This window comes from Azolla caroliniana, unplaced genomic scaffold (genome assembly GCF_043228905.1).
Source record: "Azolla caroliniana isolate FFs.n. ecotype wild unplaced genomic scaffold, voAzoCaro1.0.p SCAF_18, whole genome shotgun sequence".
Lineage (NCBI taxonomy): Eukaryota > Viridiplantae > Streptophyta > Polypodiopsida > Salviniales > Salviniaceae > Azolla > Azolla caroliniana.
Window position 1 is genome coordinate 9,466,460 of NW_028230453.1, and position 14,933 is coordinate 9,481,392.

General features: G+C 37.9%; 1 protein-coding gene and 1 pseudogene across 3 annotated transcripts; both read left to right on the forward strand.

Moving 5' to 3' along the window:
• Positions 1-3,635: 3,635 nt before the first annotated feature.
• LOC147852368 (solanesyl-diphosphate synthase 2, chloroplastic-like) lies at positions 3,636-9,908 on the forward strand. The gene is made up of 6 exons (XM_087333963.1): positions 3,636-3,876; positions 3,951-4,060; positions 4,166-4,293; positions 5,081-5,184; positions 8,564-8,691; positions 9,095-9,908. The coding sequence occupies exons 1-6, from the start codon at positions 3,696-3,698 to the stop codon at positions 9,641-9,643; spliced, it is 1,200 nt and encodes a 399-aa protein (XP_087190089.1). The 5' UTR covers positions 3,636-3,695; the 3' UTR covers positions 9,644-9,908.
• A 1,325-nt stretch (positions 9,909-11,233) lies between these two features.
• On the forward strand, positions 11,234-14,624 carry LOC147852369 (putative pentatricopeptide repeat-containing protein At3g13770, mitochondrial pseudogene; annotated as a pseudogene). 2 transcript variants are annotated; one of them, XR_015531478.1, is made up of 2 exons: positions 11,381-11,518; positions 11,637-14,624. The product of XR_015531478.1 is annotated as a putative pentatricopeptide repeat-containing protein At3g13770, mitochondrial pseudogene, transcript variant X2 (transcript). The 2 variants fall into 2 exon arrangements; XR_015531477.1 differs by having other exon boundaries at positions 11,234-14,624.
• Positions 14,625-14,933: the final 309 nt, after the last annotated feature.

Genomic DNA, 14,933 nt, shown 5'->3' on the forward strand with positions numbered 1-14,933 from the left:
GAGTTAAATCTTGCAAATTGTTACTTTCCACTTGCCTACTCAAGGTTCGCACCTCTAGGAGAATCACCATACCTACAATTATATAATGATATCATAAGATTTGCTAGTATGGGCAGCATATGTATGGGATAGGATAATATTCACATAACAAGTCGCGATGGGCAAGGTTCGGTTTCGGTTCAGTTTGGTTTGGTTTCAAGGCAAAGAAACTGAACCGAACCATTTATGAACTCTAAAGTATTTAAACCAAACCATTTATGAAAAAGTAAACAGACCATTTAAACCCAAACCGTTTAGGGAAAAGTTCAAACCAAGCTGAACCATTTAATAAAAAATTTAAACCTAACCATTTAAGTCAAACTAATTAAAAATTTAAATAAACAAAAATACATTAAATTAAATAAGCATTTAAGTTAAATTAATTAAATCAATCAAAAACCATTAATTAAACCATTCAATTAATAAACTATTAAGGTAAAAAAAAAAAACGTTAACCTAAAACCTATAAACCTTTAAACCCGAGATTTAAAACCGAAACCGAACCGTTTATAAAAAATTCAAACCAAACCATTAAATTTTTTTGGAACCAATAAACCGTTAAACCATTACCTAACAGTTCGGTTTGGTTTGATCCAAAACCGTGCCCATTGCTAATAACAAGATAAACAAAACAAAATATACAATAAAAAACAGAAGAAAGGCTAATTGTATACGATGCCTATGGTCAGATCTTATTTGAGAACAAGGTAAAACAAACAAAGTATGCAAGAAAGAAACATAAAGAGAGACTAAATGTCTATGATAGGAATTATCTCATCAACAAGGTAAACAAATATGCAACTTTTCTAAAACAGAAAGAAAGACTAGAGGTGTATGTGTAGGATAATATTCACATAACAAGATAAACAAAACAAAATATACAATAGAAAACAGACGAAAGGCTAAATGTATACATTGACTATGGTCAGATCTTATTTGAGAACAAGGTAAACCAACAAAGTATGCAAGAAAGAAACATAAAGAGAGACTAAATGTCTATGTATATGAATCATCTCATCAACGAGGTAAACAAATATGCAAATTTTCAGAAACAGAAAGAAAGACTAGAGGTGTATCTGTATGATCAGATCAATTCAGAACCAGGTAATCCGACCAAAGCACGCAACACAAAATAGAAAGAAAGACTAAAGGTAAATAAACAAAGTATGTCCTCAGATCTTTTTCGAAGCTAAGGGTAGTGTCGGAGAAGAGATGGCCTTGGAAGCCTTGCTTCTGTATGTGGTTGCATAGGGAAACGACGGCGTCAGGCTTGGGGGCTACTGGGGGAGGCGACGGGGCGTCCATGGAAGCTTCTTTGCCTAAGTATGGTTACTGCGTATCATGTATCTCTGTCTGTCTGTGTTTTCTGGCGATGGCAGCAGGCCTGGCCTGTTCACATGACACCCGGCCAGCAGGCCTGGCCTGTTCACATGACACCCGGCCAGCAGGCGAAGGAAGAGGAGATGAGGAGGCCATGTCTATTTCCTTCATTTTCAAAGACGAGAAAACACTCAGTATGTAATCTCTTATTTGGTCTTATAGGCCATTTTGGCCTCTTAAAAGACTGTTAATATATATCTTTCTTTGTTTCTTCTTCTTCTTCTACTTCTTTGTGGGTATCCCTTACTTTGATATTCTGTTAATCCTTAAATTTTATTTAAGTTAATTTCCCCTGCCAATTAATTAATGGCCATTTTTGGAAGGAATTATCGTGTTACATAATATTGTTCTATAATTGTGTGGATGGTTAACATCTAAATGAGTGATTGAATGTCATCAATCCACTAACACCTTTGTGGTTGATGTGTTACGGATACATATGTGGAATTTGCATAATGGGCATGAAATGTTGAAAATCTTTCTAGTGTGGTAAAAGATTAGGACACGAAATCATCGCTTGTTTAGCATGATTTACAATGTGTGTATCCTAAACCCTAAACTCGCAGCTTTGATGTTTTATGTATGGGTTCAGATGACTCTATATAAAAATTAAACCAAATACGTGTTACATGCATGTAAGCTAATGTTGCGTGCAAGGTGGATGTTAGAACTACCCAAATTCACAAACAATGTTAATAGTGCACAAAAATTTCTAGAACTTTATTACATTAACAATTCCAACATTAGGACCTTTGTATTTGGACGAGAGACTTGGTGAGCTTAGGCTAGTCAATCTTGTGATACTTGGGGCACATGCTCACAATCACTAGTGAATTGTTTACTTTCTTAAATCTTCCATGTGGTTCACTTTATTCATGTGATTGACCAAAGAGAACAACTGAGCATGGCAAAACTTAGAGCTTGCATGCATACAAAACAAGCAATATCATAAATTTGGCAATAGGTGCAAATGATCATTTGATCAAATACAAATATGCAATGAACTCAAAATAAAATATGTTAATATCTTATATTGGGAGTTTTTTGAGACAATGGTGGTCACAACATATGTCCATTAGTTTGGAAGGCATGCCCACCTATTCAATATCTCATTAACAAGATCGAGACTTTTATACATCGAGGGGGAAATGTATACCCGTGTGATCACATGGATGATTGAAGGATTTAGGTTCCATGTATATTGCATTCAAGAAGTTGGCTTATGTTGCATGCAAAAAATAATGGTAGATTACTAAAGTAAGCTTAGTGGTTGAGGGTTGAAATGTGGTGAACACTATCACTTTGGGTGATCACAAATTACAAACATGAAAAACTAGTAAATCCTAGAAGGGCAAGGAGGATACGCTATTGACACGCTTTCTAATGGTTTACGATCGGGAGATGAAACTCGCCTACTTTCCTATTAACCATACAACTTAATAAAGAACATTCATGCAAGAGTGTATATTGGCAATCTTGAATATTTGTGTGTAAACTGTTTCTACATTCTCAACGCTTTCACATTGTATGTGCGGTTGGGGGGTTCTAACTCCCTCTTAAACCCAAAACATAGAGTTGTTGATACATAGACACCCCACCAGATAAATAGAAGGACAAATCTTGTGATTTGATGTGGATACTTTGAAGGAAGAAAAGTGAGAAGATGCCGATATTAAAATAAGCAGTGTTCACCTTGGAGTTGGAGTAGATGAATTGATTTTATTGCAGAAGCTGTGACTGAAGTTGTGTGTGTATGTATTCTCATTGTCAATGACATGTGCTGAAATCCGAACACACACACACACACACACACACACACATGCAACCTCGACATCATCATGCGATTGATCGATCAGGAGTGCGATGCAACTCCTTTAAGTGTGGTTTGTTGTGTGACATGTATGTATGTATGAATGTAATGATGTATGTATACATAACATATTAGATGCCGCAGTACCAAGAAGGAGATGAAGAGGGTCTTGACTTGATGGAACAATATGCACATGACCATTATAATACATACATACATACATACATACATACATACATAGCATGAAGGCAGTAGCTAGCTATCTACATATGTGTATGTATATGTTCTCTCACTCGTAGTCGTCATGCCACAAAAGCGTTTCACCCAAATGTCCTCCTCAAAGCAAACAAACAAACAAACAGGATGATGGAAGATAATCTAAAATCCATAAGGTCCACAGAAGCACGAGGCCCTTTCCCTCTCTCTCCATCCCACTTTTGTCAATGACCTTTCCAAGGCGTCAGCTATGGAGCATACCTTCTTCAGAGCAATTCCAACCTTCAGGACCTCTAATCAAAGTTGGTTCCACTATCATATAATTCCCAAGAAAAGCACCCTGACAACACTATACAAAGCAGAATGTCAAGCTATGACAGATCCCTTCGCTCCATCCAAAGTGCAAGCAAAGAACCGATCAAAATGCCCAAGTAAGGCTTAGTTTCATCTCATTCCATGATGGGCTTTTCTTCGTCTTCTCATCTTTTTGTTTCATTGCTTTCAGGAGAGAACAGGGCATTTGCATTTCCTCTGTCTCCTCAGTCGGGGTCTTCACCTCCCCTGCTTCAACCAGTCCAAGAAGACCTAATAAAGCTCAATGAGAACCTAAGAAAGGTATGGTGTTTAAATCATATTTCTTTCTTGTTCTCATGATTCTGTTGTTACTGCTGTGATATTTTTTATTTTTTAGACTTTCAAAAGAAGAATCATTTTCTTCAGCTCATCAGTGCAGAAAATCCAAATCTCATGGCGGCAGCTGATCAGATCTTTGGTGCATCGGGTAAAAAGATTCGACCTGCCCTTGTATTTCTTGTTTCTCGGGCCACTGCCGAGCTCTCCGGATTAGGGTAAGAAGACTCTGTCTCTAATATATTCTCACACAGCCCATGGCTTTTTCAGATCTCAACCTAAAAACATGAACAGTTTATTTTTGCAATGAATACAACTTTAAATCCCATCAATCAAGATTGAACACATGTAACATTCAGCTTAGAAACCATGGGCTTTTGCCACTAAATCAATATGTTCATACCTATATATTTTAAAAATTTGATCACATATATTTCTGAATTGATTGGAATGAGTATTCGTCTCATGATGTCAAAAGGCAATGCGTCAACATTGTGTTTTACTATGTAAAGCCTTGTTTGGTGCAACCATGGAAGTTTTTGTCTTCATGGGAGATGCCATTCGATGAGTAAAAAATTGAATGCTCTTTAGAAAAACATTTACGATAAGTGTCTCCAATTTATACATCTTTATGCTTTAATTGATGCTATCATAAAAAACTCTCTTCATGAGATGTTTCATTTCGCGAGAGAAATGGGGCCTCAAAAGATTAAATTTTCTAGCAAAATGTTTAGGGATAAATTGATGTCTCCAATCACAAATTTTGATGGTTCATTTGATGCAATCATGGAAATTTTCTCATGTGGGAGATTTTCATTGCATGAGCCAAATGAGGCTTCAAAAGATGAATCTTCCTAGTAAACGGAGCTAAAGCAAATATGTGGAAAAGTCAAGTTGATTTTTCTCAGTAAATATGTACTAAGTTGGTATCTGGCTGGATGACTCCTGAGTATGATTATAATTTCTGGGGAAATGTGAGCCAAGGCTATATCTTTGCTGTTACAGGGATATCACACCTCGACATCGTCAACTAGCTGAGATTATTGAAATGATTCATACAGCAAGTTTGATTCATGATGATGTGCTTGATGAAAGTGATACGCGCCGGGGTAAGTCTCTTATAAAGATATTGATCTAATCCAAGCATAGGCTAAAATTGTGAAGCAAGAAAGTATAAGTTATGTGCGAAAGATCAATGTAAGTTCATTGTATTTATAGGTCCATTAAATTTGTTTTAATTAGAATAATGTATATATAGTGATATAATGCTAAAGCTCATGCATTCATTATAACCTTAGGTTCATGGATTCAAATCTAAAGCAATGGTTCTAATACTGTATCCATTTATATTTTGATTTTGGCCTCTTAAAAGACGTTAATATATCTTTCTTTCTTTCTTTCTTTCTTTCTTTCTTTCTACATGTCAACTAGCACATTTCTCCCAAAAAACTGGCTTCAGGACTTTATTTTCTATAACCCAAGGGCTGAAGGCTATAACATTTTCACAGAAAAGGCAATGCTAATAACTACAGAAAGCTAAATAAGGTCTTTGAAGTGATGAACTCACATACAATGTAAGAGGTAGACTTATTACTCTGGAAACATGGAATAGATTATTGTCCCAGCTAGAGTGAAACAAATAAAAGATCATATTTGTGATGGAAAATCAAATTCAATGTTGTGTGATTAAGGATGAGTTGGTGTAAACTTGCTTTAGCCATATCCTTGAACTCTGTTATCCAATTTCAATGGAAAAGTGCTTGATCTGACCTTCTGGAGTCCATTTTCCATATGAATGTAAAAACACTACACTATGAGCTTTAATAATTGTCCAAATGTTACACGATCCTGATTCATTGGACATATTTGAAAACAATATTGGCGGAAGGAATTAGAGATTAAAATCCAGTTCTGATATCAATTGTTGAGAATGGAGTGAATTGATTTACCCAAATACATTATAATACAACTGAGAGTAAATTACTAAGCTGAAAATACGGATTAGATATTAAGCAATGTCCAAGTTTAGAAAGAAGTTACTACTACATACTTGGATATCTATGGTGTTACATAGCTAGTGTTGTACAAATGGAAAACAATCTCTAACCAACTAACTCTAGAGTAAAAAGTGTCTATGTCAAAGAGTTTTCACACCAAAGCTTCCAACATTGTCTGTCCTCATTACTCATGAGAGGATGTTGATAAATTTGTGTCACATCCTCAATGCAAGTTTGTCTTCTCTACGAAAGCAGAAAAGGGTTGCAAAGTCATTATCTTTCAAAAAGAAAGAGCTCCAACATGTGTCCGTCCACTAGAAAGTTTTTCATACCATCATGAATGAGTACTAGATTTTATGATTAGACAAACAGTGCACGCAATCCAAGTGTTTAGGACTAATTTGAGGACCAAGTGTCAACAGTATTATGATCATACTAATGAATCAATGATGAGCAAGGAATAGGAAATTAGGGAGAAGAATGGATAAAGGGTGCTTGACCACACCGATCTCCCCCGAGTGAAGGACATGCGACAAACATAAAATATCATTGGTGGCATCGAATATTACCTTATCTTATACTTGGGTTGTTGAATGATGGATCTGAAGAAGAGAGCTTAGCCTCACCAATAGAATCTTGACAGCAACTCAAGATGGCTTCCTGAAGGGGTAGCTAGTTCTCTTTATATAGGTCAATACCTAAGGCTCCTAGAACACCACATGTTCCCACGTGTCATAGGTCCATATAGGTTTGTCCCACATCCGAAATACCATTTTTCCATTTATCCTACTGTCAACCCAATAAAACTAGCTATGGAATCGGTGTAAGGTTATGCCCATAACCAAAATGTTACTACCTTTACATTACATTACGTACAAGCACTTCAAAATGGTTGAAATATGTCCTTTTTTGAACTTGATAATATTCATGATCGAAAATGTACTAATACATTAACATTATTCTTTTTGGGATAAGTACACCACCATTTACGTTTATCACTGGGGTCTACCAGCACATGTGGGTTTTCCCAGCAGTAATACCAGATTCTAGTCTTGCATTGAAGTCTCAAGTGGTGAAAAACTCCTAGTCTCTTAGAAAACAACCGTTTTACTTAAATAGTTATGGGCTCACAGGTTTCGTTGACTGGTTCTGCTCCCATGCTCATGCAGCAGAATCACGAACAGTCAAGTTACAATCACATCCTGGCTATCTTTCTTGAATGCATCATAGACAGAGATATCATCTATGATTCTGATTGGGCCTAATCAAACCCTGGTGAAAACAAAAAGGCTACATATATCCTACTGTAAAGAAGCTCATGCCAAAGGTGCACCTGCATGTAACTGTTGTTTTTCTTACATTTCACAGTCCTCTCTTCATGTAGCCAGAAACCACATAAATATTACAATCCAAAATGAGCTGAATACTCTCTTTCTGTAGTACTTTTGTAGATTCCATGCTTGGCATGATAGCTTGTCCCAGTTTTGGGACATCATTGACAAGTCAGAGTATTTGAATCGTGGAATGTATCTCGATAGGCCGACACTTGTAACCACAAGGGGTCTACAATATGGTTTCATGCATTTCAATCCTAAATGTCTTCTCAGCAAAGCATTTTTCATCTTCGCAATCTGATATTATGTGAAGAGTAATATGCTGCCTTCTCAAACATCTACATCACAAATCGTTATCTGGATAACGAATCCTTTAAAGATGATAATATACTGATTCACCTTCCAATTCTATGCATCACAATGGTTGCAATCTTTCTCAGCTCAATCACTAGAGGAACTCACTACAATAGGCTGCCCTATGTATGTGGGGTGACTGAGGTGGTTGCACTAGAACACCCTTAATTTTGCTCAAATCTACCCTATTTTTTGTTTGCAAATGACATCTACATATAAGCATACAAATGTCAAAAGTAACAATGTTAATATTTGGATTTTCCAAACTGTGTATTCGAGCAGAATCTAGTCTAGTTTCACTTCATTTGTGCATTTTGCCATCATGCCTGATCTACTTTTCGGATAATATCTAACTTTTTTGTAGAAACAATGCGCTCCCATGCCTGTCATTTGGTAAATCCAGTTGCTTGATATATACCCATCCATGAGCTTGTGCAATCGTTTCAAATGTTTTTTCAAATCAATGAAGTGGAAGGATAATGTTTGTATTTTCTTGTAGCTTCTGTTCAATGAAGCGCTGAAGGAAACACCATGAATCATTGCGCAATACCCACCTCTAAAACCTGTATGATGAATAGGTCAATTGTTTTCTGCCTCTGTTCATGCACTTGATTTTTTCGCGAATATGGTGTTATAAAGCTTAAAATGATGTAATTTACTATGTTTTATGCTAAAAGGCTAGGAGATGTTGGGTCCAGATGCTTGCCTATGAAATTTTATGTGATACAATGTAAAAATGATACCTAAAGGATTAGGGTTTAGGAATGAGCCTAAATTTCTGATGCTAAAAAATTCTGCTGAAGGGAGAGACACTGTAAACCAGCTTTTTGGAACTAGAGTCGCTGTGTTAGCTGGAGATTTTATCTTTGCTCAGACATCCTGGCTTCTGGCAAACCTAGAGGACTTGGAAGTAATCAAGTTGATAAGCCAGGTAAGGTATTTTTTTTCATTTCATATCACATTTGTTTTTGCCTTTCTTTTTTTGCATTTGTCTGTCTGTTTGTTATTGTTATTGTTATAGTTTCTCATTTGATTGAGATATTCTTTGCTGGGATCATGGAATTTTGTTATTTGTTTGGTTTGTTCTTGTTTATTTCCCTATGTAAGGTGTTTTTTTTCATTTCATATTTTATTTGTTTTTGCCTTTCTTTTTTTGCATTTGTCTGTTTGTTTGTTATTGTTATTATTATAATTTCTCATTTGATTGAGATTCTTTGCTGGGATCATGGAATTTTGTTATTTGTTTGGTTTGTTCTTGTTTATATCCCCATTTATATTATTATTATTGTTAAGTTTTCTTTTGTCATTATGATTTTTTTGCTGGGATCATCCAGGTTATTAAGGACTTTGCAAGTGGTGAGATAAAGCAAGCGACGTGTCTATATGATTGTGATGTCTCCATTCAAGACTATCTCCAGAAAAGCTACTGCAAAACAGCCTCATTGATTGCTGCAAGCACGAAAGGTGCTGCCATATTCAGTGGAGTTAGCATGGAGGTGAAAGAGAAAATGTATGACTATGGAAAGAACTTAGGCTTAGCTTTTCAGATTGTGGATGATATATTGGATTTCACAGAATCCTCTGATCACCTAGGCAAGCCAGCTGCAACAGACCTCAAGAAAGGTAATCTAACCTTACCTGTCTTATATGCCTTGGAGAAAGAACCAGGTCTACGAGACTTAATTCAAACCGAATTTGTTAACGCCGGAGACTTAGACAGAGCGATTTCATTGGTGTTTGAAAGTGGTGGTATTGAAAGTGCCCGATGTCTTGCAAGGGAGAAGGGAAGGTTAGCATCAGATTGCCTTGTTTGTTTGCCGGAAGGGACAATGCGATCATCACTTGAGGGTATGGTGGATTATGTTCTTGATCGGCTTCATTGAAAATGGGCCCCAATTGTTATTTGAGATATGATAGAGTGTGAATCACATGGAATGTATATATGAGGTTGTCAACAGTTATGATTCATGTCTGTAGAGCATTTTGATCTCTAGTCAAGGCCATTTGTGATTCTTTTACTTCACCATAGCAGGGGTATTCTAAGCTCCCATGCGCCTTTACATATGATGATGATGTAATTTGCCTCATGATTTCATGTAAATCAGATCTATTTGTTTTTGTATACCAGGCGCATTTTGTTGCTTTGAACCAGTTGAGGAGACTTGTTAATGACTTCACATCATTTTAATAAGCTTTATGGAAAATATTAGTCAATAGGAGTGACTGACTTTGTTAAATGGATAGAAAATTGGTTTTTGCAACTGTAAAATGTGTTAAAAACTACTGTGATATGAGAAATTTTTTAAGCGTATGAGAACAAAAAGATTTGTGGCATTGCACAAGAGTTTTGAGTCTAATTTATCTTTTGCATTGACTACATCAATTCCCCTTGTGGAACATCATAAACTTTGTCTTATTTGGTATGAGGTAGTAAAAAATGTCTTATAAACTTCTTCAGGATGCCATTCAGTAGATCATTACAACATGTCCATTGAACATGCTCTAAGTATTGAAAGATGCATGCTTCTTATTAGGTCACAGTAAATATAGACATATTGCAATTTGTCATAAATAAGGGTTGAGGTTTCAGACGTTTGTACAAGCTTTCTTTGCTCTATATAAATCAAAAATATTGATTGATGTAAGAATGGGATCCAAGTATTAAAAAGACTCATTGGAGAATGGATGATGTTGTACCTAGTCATGGCAATAACAGAAAAAGGGGCTGCTCTCTTGTGTTTGAGTCACCCAATTTAATATTTGTGTGAAATTACTACAAAAACCTTGACTTTCTATTATGAAGTCTAAAATCATAGGTTTAGACGGTCATGGAATTGAGAAGGAAACCATGCATTGTGAGAGCATGAAATGTTCCTAGGGGTAAGTAAGAGGGCAATCATGTCTAGTGTCCGCCTCCATCAACAAATGCTTGTGTGCCATGTGGACTTGTTGGTTACGTAATGTACTTTATTGATATTGGATGCGGACATTAGTTATGAATTGGGAAAAGCTTCGAAATGCTCCAAATGTTTCATCATTGCCACGTGTGTTTCAATACTTTGCTATTTTCGCAAGTGTTCCTAAGATTTTGTTATGTCCTTGGATCAGCTTAGAAAGAGAAAAGAATTGCTCGAATTGCACATGGAAATGAGAAGAAGGGGATGAAGTGACTGCTGACTACATAATCTCTGAAATAGCACCTGAAATTGCTGGCCGGGGCAGGGGCACTTGGAGGGGCACGAAGAAATTAAGAAAAACTGGTGGTGGATGATGCTTGTAGAGTATGTAGTGTAGTGACAAGTTATGGGATCATCTTGTATGGTTTCTTCTTTCTATGGACATTTTATAGAAGGCCATTCTTTAGACAGTGATGGAAAGACAGAGCAATAAAATGCTCTCTCCCCTGTCTCTTCTCATAAAGCATTGCATCACCTCAAACTTGCTCTACGACGGACGACTACCCCATTCTAGCTTCCTTCAACGTGGACCCACCCAAGACCATACTCTTGTACAGAACCTTCTTATACAAATGTATAGCAAATGTGATGCACTTGATGATGCATGTGCAACTTTCCAAGCTATGGAAGACCACAATGTCTTTTCTTGGACTATATTGATGGGAGCATATGCTGACCATGGATATTACGAGCAAGTTCTGTTTCTCTTCAAAAGAATGCTATCATCTGGGATTACTCCAAATAGGGTCACCCTCATCACCATTGTCTCTGCTTGTGCAAACATGGGAAACATAATTGGAGGTAAACTTGTCCATTCTTGTATTGAAACCAGCCCATGTGATATCACACTTGGTAATGCCCTTGTTAGCATGTATGACAAATGTGGAAGCATCGGTAATGCGTACTTAGTGTTTGGCAGAATGCCACAAAAGAATGCTATCTCGTGGAACTCCATGATTGCATCATATGCGCATCATGGACATGGCATTGGGGCTCTTCAGTTCTTCTATCAGATGTTACTAGAGGATGTGTTCCCTGATAAGGTAAGCTTTGTAAACGTGCTCGATGTATATGCAGATTATGCTAGCTTAGTAGAATGCAAAAGGATGCATGTTCGTGTCATGGTGAGTGGGTTTGCGTCCGATGTGGTGCTAGCAACTGCTGTTGTATGTATGTATGGAAAACATGGTAGCATGGATAATGCGTGGATCATGTTCGACTACATGCCTGACCCAAACATCATCTCATGGAATGCCATCCTTGCATCCTTTGAAGCACACAGATGGGAAAAGGATGTCATTCAGCTTTTCCAGCAAATGCAGCTGCGAGGCTTGGTACCCGACAAAGTGACATGTGTCACTGTTTTTACTGCGTGTGCAAGTAGTCTCAAGGAAGGGAAAAGGTTGCATTCATGTATAAAATATAGTGGCCTTTGTTGGGATTTGATCCTCTGGAATGCACTTATTAACATGTATGGAGATGGGGGCATGTTGAATGAGGCTTTGGCATTGTTTGAGGAAACGCCCATGAGAGATGTTGTCTCTTGGAATGGGGTCATTGCAGCCCATGCCCACCATGAATGTGGTAAGCAAGCCATTCAGCTTTTCCAACAGATGCAACTGGAATGTGTGGTGCCGAATAAGGTTACACTTGTAAGCACCATTGATGCATGTGCTAGTGAAGTTATGATCAGCGAAGGTAAACGAGTTCATGCTCGCATTATGGGTTGTGGATTTGAAGGAGAAGTGGCCGAAAATAATGCTATTCTGAATATGTATGGGAAGTGCGGTCGAGTTGAGCATGCCCGTAAAATGTTCGATACGATGGAGAAACGGGATGTGATATCGTGGAGCTCTTTGGCAGCTGCGTACACTCAGCATGGATATGGATCAGAGGCTATACAATTGTTCGATCAGATGCAAATTGAAGGGGTTTTGCCCAATAAAGTTACATATGTGAGCCTTCTTGATGCTTGTGCGAGCCAATCAGCACTAGCTGAGGGAAAAGTAATACACACTCATATCCATGATGGACGAGCCGAATCCGATCTTGTGGTTGGCAATGCTCTAATGAACATGTATAGCAAGTGCCATAGCTTGATGACGGCAAGAAAAATCTTTGATGGAATGCATAGGCGAGATGTGGTGTCCTGGACAGCAATGAGTTCAGCCTATGCCCAGGAAGGCTATCAAGACGTGGCTCTTCAGCTTTTCTTTCAGATGCAAGATGAGGGGGTTTATCCCAACAACATCACTTTTATCAGCATCCTTGATGCATTTGGTAATCAGGCAGCATTAATAGAAGGGCACGCAGTTCATGCTCACATTGTTGAAAGTGACATCGTAGAAGTAGATCTAGAAGTGGGCAATGCCATCACGAGCTTATATGGAAAATGTGGGTGTCTGGAGGATGCACACAGGGTCTTTGATCGGATGCCTCAAAAGAATGTGATCACGTGGACAACCATGATTTCTAGCTATTCCCAGTATGGAATGGGCAAGAAAGCGTATAAGCTTTACCAAAGAATGCAAGGGGCAGGTATGAAACCGAATAGGGTCACATTGCTAAGTGTACTAACGGCTTGCAGCCATGCTGGATTAATAGAGGAAGGATGCCTTTGCTTCCATATGATGTGCCATGAGCATGACATTGCTCCCACATTAGAGCATTACAATTGCATGGTGGATCTGTTCACTCGAGCTGGTAAAGTAGAAGAAGGGATTAATGTGATCCATAAGATGCCGATGGGTCCAGTGGCCACTACTTGGATGACGGTGCTTGGGGCATGCAAAATGCACCTAGATTTGGAGAGAGCCATGTATGCCGCTGAGAAAGTATTTGAACTCGACCCTAAGAATGCCACCCCTTATGTTTTGTTATCTAATATCTTTGCTGAAGCAGGAAGATGTGAGGATGCTGAGCATATAAGAGCTATGATGCTTGAGAAAGGACTTACGAAGCCATTAGGTTGTAGCTCCATTATAGTCGAGGGAAAAACCTATGAATTTCATTCAGGGGATGACACACATCCGCGGTTTAGCGACATCTGTATAGAGCTTGAAAACCTATATAAGCAGATGAAAGAGGAAGGTTATGTAACTAAAACAAATCTTGCAGTGCAAGAGGAGGAAGAGGAAGAGGAGGATCTTCCATACTACTACCATAGTGAGAAGTTGGCCATTGCATTTGGTTTAATTAGTACTCCTCCTTGGTCACCCCTTGTCATTAGAAGAAATCTTCGTATTTGCCAAGAGTGCCACTCAACTATGAAATACATATCAAGAGTAACTCAACGTCAGATAGTTGTGAGTGATGGTCACTTTGCCCATCGTTTTAAGGGTGGGATGTGTACATGTTCGGATGATTCATAAACTTTGTTTACCAAACTGTTTCAGTTGTGATAAAAAAGTGGTACATGGATCAAGAACCATGTTAAGTTGTGATTTGGCAAGGTGGTGCACCGATCAATAACCATATTAATTTATGATTTGGCAAGGTGGTACCTGGATTTAAACATCCTCTTAAGTGATGCTTTGAAAGGTGATACATGGCTCATGGTAACAAGCAAAAAAGAAAAAGAAACAGATGGTGTTTCAATACCAAGTGCTGGTTTGTATGTAATTAAGACGCCGATGTAACTTTTTTTTGTATACCTATATTACTAGTGGGAAACCTGGGTGTGAAGTAAAAACCCACAAAATAACGACGAGAAATGTACAGAAGTGTCCAGTAGACACTAAGGTGCATAGAAGCATTCAAAGTAAAGAATGCAAGTTTGATGTGAGATATCCCTAAATTGTAAGCAATTGAATAGAGATTGTTCGAGGGACTGATTGAAGAAGCCAACTTATAGTTGGGGTTTTGACCAAATACCTTACGATTCCGAGTCTCATACAAATGGTCAAAAGTGATTAAATTTTGTCCATTGGAGGTAACAGCGATGTTGGTGGAAAAACAGGGGTACTGGTAAATGGAGGTCTGGTCTTTTTCAGTTAAGCAAAGTGAATTGCGATTATTTTGTGTGTTTCCCACTGGGTTGAATATTAAAAAGAGAAAGAGAAACTAGACAATTGCTAGAGATCCATTAAGAAAAGAAAAGACAAGAAGTGGAATGGCATGGTCAGAGTCATTCGACCTCCCCATGCTCTCTGACAGGATGCACCTCACCCTTCCACTAGCTATGCGAGGTTTGGAAACAATGTGATATTGCCTTGAT

What these genes read in the sequence shown, in the direction of transcription:
- LOC147852368 (XM_087333963.1), top strand. Translation starts at nt 3,696, where the DNA reads ATGGAGCATACCTTCTTCAGAGCAATTCCAACCTTCAGGACCTCTAAT. An exon ending in GAACCGATCAAAATGCCCAA is followed by an intron (nt 3,877 to 3,950) that starts GTAAGGCTTAGT and finishes CATTGCTTTCAG; the next exon opens with GAGAGAACAGGGCATTTGCA. An exon ending in GCCGAGCTCTCCGGATTAGG is followed by an intron (nt 4,294 to 5,080) that starts GTAAGAAGACTC and finishes TTGCTGTTACAG; the next exon opens with GGATATCACACCTCGACATC.